This window comes from Mytilus trossulus, chromosome 1 (genome assembly GCF_036588685.1).
Source record: "Mytilus trossulus isolate FHL-02 chromosome 1, PNRI_Mtr1.1.1.hap1, whole genome shotgun sequence".
NCBI lineage: Eukaryota > Metazoa > Mollusca > Bivalvia > Mytilida > Mytilidae > Mytilus > Mytilus trossulus.
Genome location: NC_086373.1, coordinates 35,209,371 through 35,224,081, shown reverse-complemented (window position 1 = coordinate 35,224,081; position 14,711 = coordinate 35,209,371). Strand labels below are relative to the sequence as shown.

The 14,711-nt window shown below is 32.7% G+C and overlaps 1 protein-coding gene across 1 annotated transcript; it reads left to right on the top strand.

The window, feature by feature from the left end:
• Positions 1 to 8,910: 8,910 nt before the first annotated feature.
• On the top strand, positions 8,911 to 13,462 carry LOC134722656 (PE-PGRS family protein PE_PGRS3-like). The gene is made up of 6 exons (XM_063586278.1): positions 8,911 to 9,753; positions 10,345 to 10,469; positions 11,187 to 11,368; positions 11,628 to 11,751; positions 12,178 to 12,391; positions 12,774 to 13,462. Exons 1-6 carry the CDS (start codon positions 9,054 to 9,056, stop codon positions 13,238 to 13,240), a joined length of 1,812 nt encoding a protein of 603 aa, XP_063442348.1. The 5' UTR covers positions 8,911 to 9,053; the 3' UTR covers positions 13,241 to 13,462.
• The last annotated feature ends 1,249 nt before the right edge of the window (positions 13,463 to 14,711 follow it).

The following is a 14,711-nucleotide window of genomic DNA, read 5'->3' as shown; positions in this document are numbered from 1 at the left end:
ACCGATGATAAAATTTAGTAAATGTTTTGACTAGTTTGTGATATCAAAAACCCTGGTGTTATAATTTTTCAGTAATACATAAATTTTTCTCGTTAAAATCTAAAACATTGTTACATACACGAGCGAATCGTACAAGTTGAGATATATAAACACCGTAAGATGGTGACAAGGGAACGTCACCATCTAAAAACGGATAATTAACGATAGGAAATGAAAAATCATCCCTTTTATCATAAATTTTAGTATTCAGTTTTCCGTTAGTGATATAGATATCAAGATCGAGGAAAAGGCAGTGGTCATTGTTAGTATAAGCTTTATTTAAAGTAAGTTCACCAGGATAAATTTCATTAATATTACATACTGAAGTCGTCATTATTGATAGCCAAAATATCATCCAAATATCTAAAAGTATTATTAAATTTGTTTATCAGATGTTGTTTTGATGGGTCTTTGCTTATTTTTGTCATAAATTGTAACTCGTAACAATACAAAAAGAGGTCCGCAATAAGTGGTGCACAGTTAGTCCCCATTGGAATTCCGATAATCTGACGATATACGGAATCCCCAAAGCGAACAAAAATGTTATCTAGTAAAAATTCCAGGGCATATATAGTATCAAAGCATGTCCAATTAACCTAGTTTTTTTGTTTATTGCTACTAAAAAATGACCTAAAAGAGTTTGAACATATATATTCACATTCTGATTTTTTGAATGCCCATTTAATTAGGTGTGTGATTTTTTTCTTAATGAGAATGTGAGGCAATGTGGTATACAGGGTAGAAAAATCGAAACTTTGAACAGATTCAAAATCACCAATATAAGCATGCAATTTATCAAGTACTTCCAACGAGTTCTTGACACTCCAAAAGTAATTTATTCCACTATTTGCGAAGGCCTTATTTGAACAATTTATTATAAGGTTTTTAATTGTACCAAGTGTGCTGGTAAGAATAATAGACAATTTAGTAGTTGAACAATGACTTGAAGACGAAATAAATATATATTTGTAAGGGGTTTTGTGTAGCTTCGGAAGCCAATACATAGTTGGGACTTTCATTGTATTTGGCTCTGCTTGTAAAGCGGTGGCTAAAAGTTTATGTTTGTTACAGATTTCGTTTTCTGAAAATGGAGTCAGTTGGAATGTTGGTGAATTGATGATTTCCTTTTTCAGAACCTCAATGTAAAATTTACGTCAAACAATAATAATATTATTAGCAGCTTTATCGACCGGGACAAAAATTGTATGACTTTGTATGATAAGTTTCAAATATCTAAAGTTAACAATCACGATATTCGTTGAAATCATTTGTTTTGGCAACTTTTTCGTTTATATTCTGTACATTTGCAACCCTATTCAAGTAAATATTGGCCTTCTTATTTCATGTTTTTATTACTGTATACACGAACACTGTCTGGGGCATTCTATGTGGTTATTGCAGTTGCTTTTTTAAAAACTCAAGGATAGTTGACAAACTGACAACGCTATGGTGGATAATGAAAAGACACAGAACAGTCGACAAAAACAAAAACCGCCTTAGCCAAAAAATCTAATAAATCTCTATGACATAATAAAAAATATAGATATTTTTTTACGTCCACTGCGTTTGCACTTTTGCTGATAGTTGTCATAACATATCTCCTTCTTTATATAGATCGATAAGAGTGAGTTGTAGTTCGTTTATTTTTGTTAATTATTCAATGACTTTACTGAATAGAATGGAAACACATTTATTATTTGTAGTACATATAAGCAAACAGCTGAAGTTACCCGCCTTGAATGTGTTCATTTCAATTATTTTGAAATATTTGAAATATAATACTGTTTTACTCTATGAAAATGATAAATTCAATAGGGTGATAAAATATGTATATTCAAATGATAGTAACAAATCAACTAGTTTTTTCTCAAAAGTTAGATTGCAAGAATAAGAAATAAGTGATACCGCAACTTGTACTATTTTCAGTTAGATAAAATAAGTTATTTCAATTTGTAGATTGCGCACTTACCTAATGAAGGGAACTGAAGGTACGTGCGCCAACCTAACCAAAGTTCTGGTAGGCAGTGGTGTTCTCTTCAACGGACTGTCAATATGTACAGCGTCGACGGAGGAGGACACATTACTGCTTTAACCGTGCACCTTTACAAGGTGTATTTTCTTATGGGCTTGAAATGGCCCTAAAGAAAATACTTTGGAACGGATCTCTCCTATCACTTGTTTATCCTTTCTCTTTACTAATCCTCAGATCTTCCTTTAACAATCTGTTTAATTTTCTCTCACTGTCTATCTCTCTCTTTCTCTCTTTCTCTCAATTATTTCTTGGTTTTTGTCGCTGTCTATCTCTACTTTGTCTAAAGACAGTAAGACAGAGTAGGAGAGAGTAAGACAGAGTAACAAAGTGTGAGAGACATTGTGTGCGAGCCAGAGTGTGTGAGAAAGAGAGAGATAGTGAGAGATAGAGAGAGAGAGAGAGAGAGAGATAGAGAGATAGAGAAAAATATAGAGAGAGATATAGAGAGAGATAGATAGATAGAGAGACAGAGACTGTGAGAGTGAGAGACAGAGAGTGAGAGAGAGAGAGAGAGAGAGAAAGAGAGTGTGTGAGAGAGAGTGCGAGAGAGTGTGTGAGACAGACAGTGTGAGAGAGATGTGTGTGAGATAGTGTGAGACAGAGCGTGCGAGAGAGAGACAGTGTGAGAGAGAGAAAGAGAGAGAAAGAGTGTGTAAGAGAGTGTATGAGAGAGAGTGTGAGAGTAAGAGAGAGTGTGTGAGAGTAAAAGAGAGTGTGTGAGAGTAAGAGAGTAAGAGGAAGAGAGTGTGAGAGAATGTGTAAAAGAGAGTGAGAGATTTGAGTGTGTCAGAGTGAGAGTGTCAGAATGTAAGAGAGTGTGAGGCTATAAAAGAACGTGAGAGAAAGTAAGGAAGTGAGTGAGAGAGAGAGAAAGTAAGAAAATGTGTTAGAGAAAGAAAGACAGTGTGAGAGTAAGAAACTGAGAGAGAATATGAGAGAGAGGGTGAGAGAAAGTAAGAGAGGGTGAGAATAGCAGTGAGAGTAAGAGACTGTGCAAGTAATAGAGTGTGAGAGTATGAGAGTAACAGTGGCAGTGGGAGTTGAGAGAAAGTGTGTGAGGTTATGAGAGTGAGAGTGTAACACATTAAGAAAGTGTGAAGTGAAAAAGTGAAAGGACGAGTGTGAGTCTGAAAGAATTTGAGAGTTTGAGAGAATGTAAGAGTGAGAGAAAGTAAGAGAGAAAGACAGAAAGATCTGGTGAAAGAAAGTAAGACAGTGTGAGAGTAGCAGTGAGAGTAAGAGACTGTAAGTAATAGAGTGTGAGAGTAAGACAGTATGAGAGTAACAGTGGCAGTGAGAGTTGAGAGAAAGTGTGTGTGTGCGAGTAATAATGGGAGAGTACGAAAGAGTGAGTGAGAGAGTGAAAAAGAGAGTTAGACAGTGTAAGAGTGAGGTTATAAGAGTGAGTGTGACACATTAAGAAAGTGTGAGAGTGAAAAAGTGAAAGGACGAGTGTGAGTCTGAAAGAATTTGAGAGTGTGAGAGAATGATTTGGCGATCGAGTGAGTGAGAAAAAGTACGAGTGAAGTTGTGAGAGAGGAGAGTGAGTGATTGAGAATGGTAAGCAGGAACAACAAGAGAGTGAAAGATTAAATAAGACAGTTAGTAAGGGAGAGATGAGTGAAAGTTAAAGTATGTAATTAAGTATTGGGTGATTGAGACAGATGGAGTAAATGGACCCGACTGAGTGGCATTTCTTTTTACCTTTGATCGTTTATTGGCATTATTTTGAAAACTAACAAAGAGACATTTTAAACCTCCAAAAAGATCTACATTTCTTTGACTTGCCCTCAATTGACTTCTTATATTTCACCATGAAATTTTATCCATTGTTTTAGATATATAAGATACATGAGAAACAGAGAAAAAAGTATAAAGAAAAATGAAAATATTATTGAACCTGGAAGCTTACCCTTGTAAAAGTTGCTCTTGGGTGCAGGTTTTAACTTGCCTATACATTTGAGACTTGTATCACATGGAATTCTAACTAAAACAGATGAAATAATCTGCTAAACATAATCAACAAATAATTTAACATGACCGTATTAAAACAATTGTCTTTCCTTTACGATATTTAAATTTTCGTCGAAAACTATCCGTATTATAAAAGTAAATAGATGTAACTCACACTTGCACACCAGCTTTGTGTATGTAAATATATATTCATTCTCATTTGCTAAAATAGGACAAACATTGAAAAGATCAAGTTTTCAAAGTTTACAAAGGAGGCAATATTTTGTAATTTGAGTACTTATATTTGTAGTGGTCCTGGTGTTTTGTTAAGTACACACGTTAAAGTTTATACTTAACAATATTTGGCTGAGTAAGGTACTTGATCAAAGATGATAGTTTTAATAAACATAGTCCTTTACGTATGTATGATGAGTTTTAAACATTTAAAGTTAACAATCACGATATCCATTGAAAGCATTTGTTTTTGGTAACTTTGTCTGATCAAGATTTTTGTTCGTTTATATGCTGTACATTTGCATCCAAAATTATGAAGACATTGTCCTCCTTTCTCATATTTTCATTACTGTATACACGAACACTTTGATGGCGTTTTTTCCTATCTGTTTCAGACACAAGTAGTACTGTATGTGTGAATAAAACAGTTGCTTGAGCACCGTTCGATGTGTCTGTTGCAGATGGAGAAAATACTATTCCCGAAACATATAATGGCAGTAGATGTTATTTGTTTTGAATAACATTGATTATTTTTTTAACTTCATGAATGTTTATCTGTATTATGTACGAGGGAGTTCTTCAGCTCACAAAACGTTGGTACCTGTTACGGGGCGCCGAATGGGACTCTTGTGGTTTTGTACTCAAAATTCAATTTTGTACGGACAAAAGTGACTTTTGTTCAACAAAAATGAGTTCAGTTTAACAAAATTTGTATCATACTACAAATTTGAAATTTTGTCATACAAAATTATCTATCAGCGGACAAAAGTCACTTTTGTCATGACAAAATTCATTTTTGTTACACAGACTTGACTTTTGTTACCTAATTTGAAAATTGAGCGACAAAAGTCAATTTTGTATTTAAATTAGTTTAGTTTGGTTTCTGTGAACTAATTTGCATACAAAATCGACTTTTGTTACACTAAATTGACTTTTGTTACACAAAATTGACTTTTGTTACACAAAATTGACTTTTGTTACACAAAATTGACTTTTGTTACACAAAAATTACTTTTGTTACACAAAATTGACTTTTGTTACACAAAATTGACTTTTGTCTCAACAAAATTGACAAAATTGACTTTTGTCTCAACAAAATTGACAAAATTGAATTTTGTCTCAACAAAATTGACAAAATTGAATTTTGTCTCAACAAAATTAACAAAATTGAATTTTGTCTCAACAAAATTGACAAAATTGAATTTTGTCTCAACAAAATTGACAAAATTGAATTTTGTCTCAACAAAATTGACAAAATTGAATTTTGTCTCAACAAAATTAACAAAATTGAATTTTGTCTCAACAAAATTGACAAAATTGAATTTTGTCTCAACAAAATTGACAAAATTGAATTTTGTCTCAACAAAATTGACAAAATTGAATTTTGTCTCAACAAAATTAACAAAATTGAATTTTGTCTCAACAAAATTAACAAAATTGAATTTTGTCTCAACAAAATTAACAAAATTGAATTTTGTCTCAACAAAATTGATTTTTGTCTCACGAAAGTCAATTTTGTCTCATGAAAGTCAATTTTGTCTCATAAAAGTCAATTTTGTTGTTACAAAATTGAATTTTGTCATCACAAAAATGAATTTTGTCGTCACAAAATTGACTTTTGTCGTCACAAAATTGACTTTTGTCTCAACAAAATTGACAAAATTGACTTTTGTCTCAACAAAACTGACAAAATTGACTTTTGTCTCAACAAAATTAACAAAATTGACTTTTGTCTCAACAAAATTTACAAAATTGACTTTTGTCTCAACAAAATTAACAAAATTGACTTTTGTCTCAACAAAAATGACAAAATTGAATTTTGTCTCAACAAAAATGACAAAATTGAATTTTGTCTCAACAAAAAAGACAAAATTGACTTTGGTCTCAACAAAAATGACAAAATTGAATTTTGTCTCAACAAAAATGACAAAATTGAATTTTGTCTCAACAAAAATGACAAAATTGAATTTTGTCTCACAAAAGTCAATTTTGTCTCACAAAAGTCAATTTTGTCTCACAAAAGTCAATTTTGTCTCACAAAAGTTAATTTTGTTTCACAAAAGTCAATTTTGTCTCACAAAATTGAATCTTACCGTACACAATTGACTTTTGTGATTTAATTTCCATATCAGGTAACAAAAATCAATTTTGTATGCAAATATGTTTATATTTGCATACCTTTAAGACAAAATTGACTTTTGTCATGACAAATATGAATTTTGTCTACAAAAATGAATTTTGTCATGACAAAAATGAATTTTGTCTACACAAATGAATTTTGTCATCACAAAATTGAAGTTCTCACAAAACAAGTCTGTAGCACATAGTTTTGTAAGACAAAAATGATTTTGTTATGACAGAATTGAATTTTGTACAAAACCACAAGAGTCCCATTGGGCGCCCCGTACCTGTTGCCGCTAATCAATCAAACAAATATAGAACATATACAGCAAATGCATGAAATATGTGTAAACAAAAATAAATGCATATAACATCAAGTGAAATGACATTTGACATACCTCTAGAGTATCAACCATTGTTAAAATTTTAGATATACTTGTGTAATGATAGCCTGTATGACTCTTTGTAAATATTTAGATTTTTTTGGGGGTGTATGTCATGGAAACATATTGTTTGTTGACCCGTAAAGTATTGTATTTGTAATAGGTTTATGCCACCTTTGTAACGACATATTTGAAAATATAAAATATCCTGACGAATATTCATATTTAAAACTATCTCCTGCTTATGTGGAAATCTTAAATATGTAGGTGAACAATATGGAACACATTGTTTCTACTTTTTTAATGCAAAATCATGGACCAATGACTTTTACTCAAAATGGTTTGAATATATTTCTCGTCATCAAAAGTTTAGTTTTTCTTAATTTGTTCATTTGTTCAAGTACAAAAGGACTTCAAAAACACTACTTTTAGTCAGACAAGGTCTACTTTCCATATCAAAATATTATCTCAGGCTGACTTTTTGTTTTTGTTAAAAAGAAACATGCCAGTTTAGCAAAACCTATTCATCACCAGCATTCTGAGATGTATTTCCCGATGAAACGATATTCCTGGTCTTATGCCATTTGTTTATCTCGATTTCCTTTATAAAGGGTTGTTGCTTACAATGAAGCTATTTAACCATGTGATTTAAATGATAAAGTTGAACTAATCTCTTCGGCAGTTTCTGCAGGCACTATTACTGTATAACATGCGTTTTAATCTTTACGTATTTGGGACCTTTATGTCTTTGTAACTCTTTTTGCGAAGTATGTATCATCTATTTTAAACGCAGAAATAATTGCTGTTGACAAAATTTGTTATATGTTACCAGATTTTAGAATTTTTTTGCTTGTAAAATATTGAGATTTAGAATGACTCTTAATCAGAAAAGTAAGAGATATGCAATGATTGCTAGTGAAACAATTATTCAACAGAGTCCAATCGCCTGATTTGTAACAAAACATTGATTTCATGCAAAACTCGCTGAACAAGCAAAGAACTGAAAATAACGCTCCTGCAGTTTATTCTATTTTTTCCTGCATTTTTCTCTTTATTTTTTATTGTAGTTTTTGCTTTACTCGGTTTAAGTTAGCAACTGTAATTTTTGTCGTACATTGCAATGCGATTGTTACATACATTCAGTTACGGATAACCTGAAATGACTGATTCAATAACAAATTTATGGGAAAAGAAATTTAGAGTAGAGTACTAATAACAGGTCCGTCAGACGGTATCCTTGCAGAGGATTTATAATCAACGTTTACATTATGATACAATTTTATATAATAAAGGGTAACACGACTTTGATCAGTAAAACACGGAAATGTGTTTTTTTCACGCTATCAAATTATTACCCGACAAACTTGTTTGTTTGTTTGTCATTTATGCAACGACCATAATATGTAACGAGCATGTATAGCCAGGGGAAATATTGTGAACACGGACCTTATGTGTGAACTAATTTTGTTTATAATTATAAATGCTATATTTATAAGTATGTTTTCCAATTAACAAAATATGAAATACAACAATTATATAAAACTTAGTTAGTTTATGCAGGAACATATATTCCAAACTACATTGTTTTGTGAATATACGTTTGTAGCTGACGAAAATGTTACAGATAAATTAAAGAAATAAAAAATAGTACATACATGGGCTTACAATGCAATTTAGTTGTAGGGATATTTATATTTATATTTTATATATATTCTTGGTTATAATAAATTTACAGCACGAATGCAAATCCATACATTTTTTGGGCAAAAAAAAAAAAACAATAGCAAAATAAGACAAAATAAATAAAATGTCCCGCTAAATATTTAAATAGATAACTGTTTGGAATAAGAAAGATATATATGATTTGTTTTCAACTTTTCTAGGATTCAATTTTTCTTATTTTATTTTTAATAATGCTTGCAATGACGTTTGAACTGTTGTATGTTTTAGAAGTATTCTCAATGAATCATGACGATAGATCATCATACACCTTGCATGTGAATGTCATTTTCTACCCGTATTAGTAGTACGGGAAGTTACGTTTTGTCAGGATATTGTTCACCCTTGTTTACTTCCTAAACATGACACTTTTTGATTGATAGCACTTAATCTAAGCCATTTCATTGGTAGGTAGACTGGAAATCGCGTCATTTGGTTGGACGAAAATCGAGTCATTCACGTCAATTGAGAATTCACTTTCAGAAATTATTGACGTTTCAAGTATATTTAAGTAGGAGCTCGGACATATAGTAGTGTAAAAAAATAATTTAATGAAATAACAAACAACAAAAATGAAAATGAAAATTATATTTGTGTTCGCGTTAAGTATTGGATTAACTATAGCGCAAGGACAGAACTTTGGACAAGGCCAGCAGTTTCCACAGGCAGGCGCCGGTCAGTTTCAACAAGGAGCTGGTGCCAATCAATTTCCACAAGCGGGTGGTGGGGCACAATTTCAACAGGGAGCTGCACAACAATTTCCACAAGCAGGTGGTGGAGCACAATTCCAACAGGGAGCTGCACAACAATTTCCACAAGCAGGCGCAGGCCAATTCCAACAGGGGGCTGCACAACAATTCCCACAAGCAGGTGCAGGTCAGTTTCCGCAAGCAGGCGCAGGTCAATTTCAACAGGGTGCGGGTGCACAATTTCCGCAGGCTGGAGCAGGACAGTTTCAAGGACAAGCAGGTGCTGGACAGTTTGCAGGACAAGCCGGAGCTGGACAATTTGCAGGACAGGGAGCTGGTGGACAGTTTCCAGGCCAACCTGGTGCTGGACAATTTCAAGGTCAAGCAGGCGCTGCACAGTTTCCAGGACAAGCAGGCGGAGGACAATTTCCTGGACAGCAGCCGGCAGCCGGACAGTTTCAAAATGTTGGGGGTTTTGGTAACCCTTTTGGCGGAGTTGGTAACTTTTTAGGAGGCAATGATGGAACATTTGGCGCAAATGGACAACCCGGAGTACCTGGACAACCCACTGCACCGGGTCAACGTAAGTTATATTACTTCTATCATTCATCCGAACCTTGTTAATTAACTAGTTTTGTTTATTTTGTCTGTGTAAAGTCTATTTTTTTTTTTTTTATAAAAAGTGTTTTGTGGTCAAAATAGCAGAGTTTCACATAAGTTTCTTAAACAAAGGAGCACGGTCTATATAACTTTACATTTTAATATATATATGTAAAATGAGGAGTAGCATTGTTTTTAACAATTGGTCAACCTAGTAAAATTAGTATCGCCTCTTGAACATTTTACTATAGCATTGCGGAATAATTCCAACACCTGGGAATAAGGGGATTCCTCTAAGAATTACAATTATAGCCGTTAAATATTCCAATAAATGTGCAATTTGTCTGTGGGTTTCCGTGGAATTGGGTAAAGACGGTAAAAGTTGATAATGCAAAATAGATATCCACTTTTGACCAATCGCTAGTCTGACATCTTCATACAACAAGCCGTTTGAGTGAGTCAAACAAAATATGATACTACCCGGCCAGATGCCATTTTTCTAGTTTTTGGAGATAAATATGTTTTAAATATATTTTTTTTAATTTCATTCTACGATTATCATTTCTATTCACAGAACCAGGTGCAGGAAGACAATTTTTCATGAACTTATCACAGAATCCAAACAATTACAGATACGCCACCTGTTATTTCAACAGTTCCATCAGCAACATTAAGGGTAGAGCGGATTTCAGACAATTTGTAAGTATTTAGCGTGAATTCACCATGTTCTTATTATCATGATAATACTATGACATTGACATTTCGCATATGAAAGACTCCCTTTAATTAAAAGCATATGTAAGAAAAAGCAAGTGGTTTTGATAATATCAGCGTTTTGAAGCATCCTTTGTCATATCCGTGTTTTTATTTATCGTATTCTTGTACAAGCTGATGATTACAAATTCAAACGAGAAATACAAACTTCAAAATAAAATATAATAAAACCTGTCAATATTAATCTTATTTTTGCGACATTTTTATAGACAGGAAGAATCATCGACGATATATGTTTTCTACTTCGATAACTTTCGATTGGTTTTCTTAAATTTTGTCTAACATATTTTTTGGCCTGAAATAATGATCGGAATTGTTTTGGTAATCATGGTCTAGACGATTATCAAACATGATGTCCGACGAGACAGAATAGCTGATGCTTCGACTTTCTAATAGATCAATTGTATATATCTCCGAGAATTTTTTTAATGTAAATTATTTAATTTGTGCGGATAAAATTAGAATAATAATAGAACTTACAAAAATTTCAGGATCAGATTACAATGATTTTAATACTTTATTTCCAAAATTAATTCAACATAAGCACCAAAGCTTTACATTATATTCATAATTACAAGTTCATTTTGAAACCTTTTTTGCACAAAATTAACAATGTAATAAAATTGAAATGTAAATTTTCAGTTATACGGAAATCCAGCAGTAGATATCAGAATACAAGTTGTTGGTCTACCCCGATCCCCAGTCGACACACAGAGAGGAGTTCACATCCACGAATATGGGGACAATGGTGACAGCTGTTCCAGAGTAGGACCACATTATAACCCAACACAAACAAGACATGGTGGCAGAAATAGTTTTGCATTGTAAGTTTTACAGATAAAATGGAAATTAAAAAACAAATTAAATACGAGGCAATATATATTTGAAAATTAGGCGATCTATAGCTTTAAATGAATAATTTTTATATTAAGATTATGGAATACTAAAATTTAATGTGGAACAAATTACAAGACAATTCCTCGCAAAAAAAAATGAAATGTCATTAACCAAATCCATACTCACTCATACATGATATGTCGGAGTTCTTGTAAAAAATTCTTAACTAGTATCTTTTTTTTAAAGTTTGAGACATGTTGGTGATTTGGGAAATATGCTCCAGTCCAAAGAAGGTGTATCCTCCACACAGTTCAGAGACAGCGTTATCTCATTGGCTGGTAGGAACAGTGTCATCGGAAGATCACTAGTTGTAAGTGCTTCATTTTAAAACTATACTAGTTTATTACTTATCAAATTCTTGTCCCTTTATTTTTATCACACACAAGTGGTTCGGTTAAATTCTATGCCTGAACAGACATGTTCTAAAGTATCTTTTTGCATAAGTTTTTAGAGAGAGAAAAAACGGTAGATATGTTAAAGATGTTTTCTGTCAAGGACCAATCAGAGGATTTATTTGAGTGATACATTGTTATTATTTGAAATTCAATGTAAGAGATAATCATGTTTGAGGTCACACAAGAAAAGTATGGATCAAATATTACGTTTTGTCATATTCAAAAACGATAACTTCTCCTGTGACAATTATGTAATTCATATTTTTGTTTTTACTTGTTCTCCAGTTACTTTGAAATACAAGTAATCAAACTGACAATAAGATATATGTTTTGTATTACAGATCAAACTTGAACGTGACGATGAAGGAACAGGTACCAACAGTGCTAGTCAGATGAATGGTAACGCTAGAACTCCACTGGCTTGTTGTACTGTTGGGAGAGCTAGTAATTCTAACTGGGCCAAACCTTACTCTGAACAAGATTTAGCAGCTTTGTCTGGTGGTGTGTTTGTACCTAGTAATACTAATACAGCTCCAACACAAGTTCAACCTCAAGGTAGGTTAAATATCCGTAGACTAATTTGGCCAAACTCTTCTATTAATTGATTACACTTATCTAAAATGTCTTTGTGGTATCTTTATAATTCTAGCAAAGATGTAAAGACACCACTTTTTGCACTTTGAAATTTTACTTGTAAATGTATCTATCATTATTAATCGCATTTTAACAAAACAATATTTGTTTTCATACAATATTTTTCCCCTCATAAAATAAATATATTCAAAGTGGAGTGACTACTGTTTGATTGATTTGAAATATAAAAGAATTGTTGTATATTTATCAAATTGAGAAAAAAAAGTAGTTCACAATTCTACCATGAAACAATTTTGAATAATAACAAAAAAATGTTTTATTCAAACTTTTGATTTTATTTTAGGAAATAATGGACTAACATTTGGCTCTAACACCAATACTGTTAACCAACCAACAAATAATGGTTTCAACCAACCAGCCAATACAGGATTCAACCAACAAACAAACACAGGATTTAACCAACCAGCTAATACAGGATTTAACCAACCAGCTAATACAGGATTTAACCAACCAGCGAATACAGGATTCAATCAACCAGCTAATACAGGATTCAACCAACCAGCCAATACAGGATTCAACCAACCAGCCAATACAGGTTTCAACCAACCAGCTAATACAGGATTCAATCAACCAGCCAATAATAACGCAGCTCAGCCATTACCACAACCGCAACCACAGCCACAACCACCAACTAATGCAGGTGGTGGTGGAAATCCATTCTTAAGCTTTGGAACTGGCGGCGCTGGTGCCGCAGGAGTTGGTGGTGGAGCAACCAATCCAGGAACATTCAATTTCGGTAGAAGGAAGTAAATTGTGATTGCTGACACCAAGTGTAAAACAATGCATCTCTCAGTGCTTTATATGTATGGGTATGACCCTATAGTTAATATAAGATGATAAAACTAAAAGCCACCACAGGTCTGACACAAAGAGGCTTTTATCTCATTAACTAAAGACTTATTTATGTTTGTACTATTATTGTGTATAAATTTTGTTAAATACTATTTGTAATAAAATGTTATAAAAACCTTACTCATTATTTTTCTTTTATGTACAAGCAATGCCATAGAACATAAATATCTATAATTTCAATCTGATATTCATGTTGGAATTCATGCAATACTGAATAAGAATATTGGACACTAAAGCCTGTAAAAAACAAGAATGTGTCCAATGTACACAGTTGCCACACTAGAACTATAATTTTCTATGCTAAGTGGGCCGTTAAAATTTGGATATAAACTCTAATTAAGCATTAAATTAGAAAGATCATACATAAGGAAGATGACTGTGTACGAAGTTTAAAGTTGATTGGGCTTCAACTTCATCAAAAACTACCTTGACCAAAAACTTTAACCTGAAGTGGGAATTTTTTATAAATTAGGACATATTGTGGACCCCCCCCCCACCTTTGGAAAATGGCTGGATTAGCCCCTGATTTGTGTGATACTAGAAGGAATCTCAATAAGGGGTTAATGTTATAAACAAGAGTTATATATAACTATAATGGGTTGCCTATTTTATTTATCAGGATTGAATTTATTCTACAGTGACTTGACTGTTAGTGTTGCTATCCACCAATTGCAACTCATTCAAAATTTTGACCCAATTGCAATTTGTTTTATTAAATCAAATTGTTCAACTGGTCAGAATATTGAACAAATTGTTCAGTCAAAATGTGAAAGTGCAAGGTGATAAAATAAAACATACTTACAATCCTATAAGACTTTAACTCCACTTTAATGATGTTGTGAAAATTTGAGTCTATCAGTTTGTATAGGTATATTATAGTCATTACCATGCTTAAGGTGAAATTGTTTATTTTGAATAGCTATAAAAATGTCCATACTAAGCTTTCATATAGTTTTTCTTTCTAACCAGTTGAACAATTTGATTTAATAAAACAAATTGCAATTGGGTCAAAATTTTGAATGAGTTGCAATTGGTGGATAGCAACACTAACAGTCAAGTCACTGTAAATGTTTTCAATATGAAGGTTTTACTACATTTATTGATAATTTCTCCAATTTTGCTTTGATCTTTCTTGTGATCACTTTTGCTACTTGGGTGATATGCATTTTTCTCAGTTATAGAATGTATGACTCATGAACCTACATCATTGACCATCAAATAGCCTATCAAAAACGGAAACCACATTAGCATCCTAATGTCTCACATTCTGCAACTTTTGTTCCAGGCTAGACAAAAAAACTAAATTCACTGGTTTTTGATGGGTAAACCTGCCTTTTATAATAAACATTTGAGGAATTATCAGTCCAAT

Coding starts and splice junctions, on each gene's coding strand:
- LOC134722656 (XM_063586278.1), top strand. CDS start 9,054: ATGAAAATGAAAATTATATTTGTGTTCGCGTTAAGTATTGGATTAACT. Junction 9,754..10,344: donor ACCCACTGCACCGGGTCAAC/GTAAGTTATATT, acceptor TTCTATTCACAG/AACCAGGTGCAGGAAGACAA. Junction 10,470..11,186: donor GAGCGGATTTCAGACAATTT/GTAAGTATTTAG, acceptor GTAAATTTTCAG/TTATACGGAAATCCAGCAGT.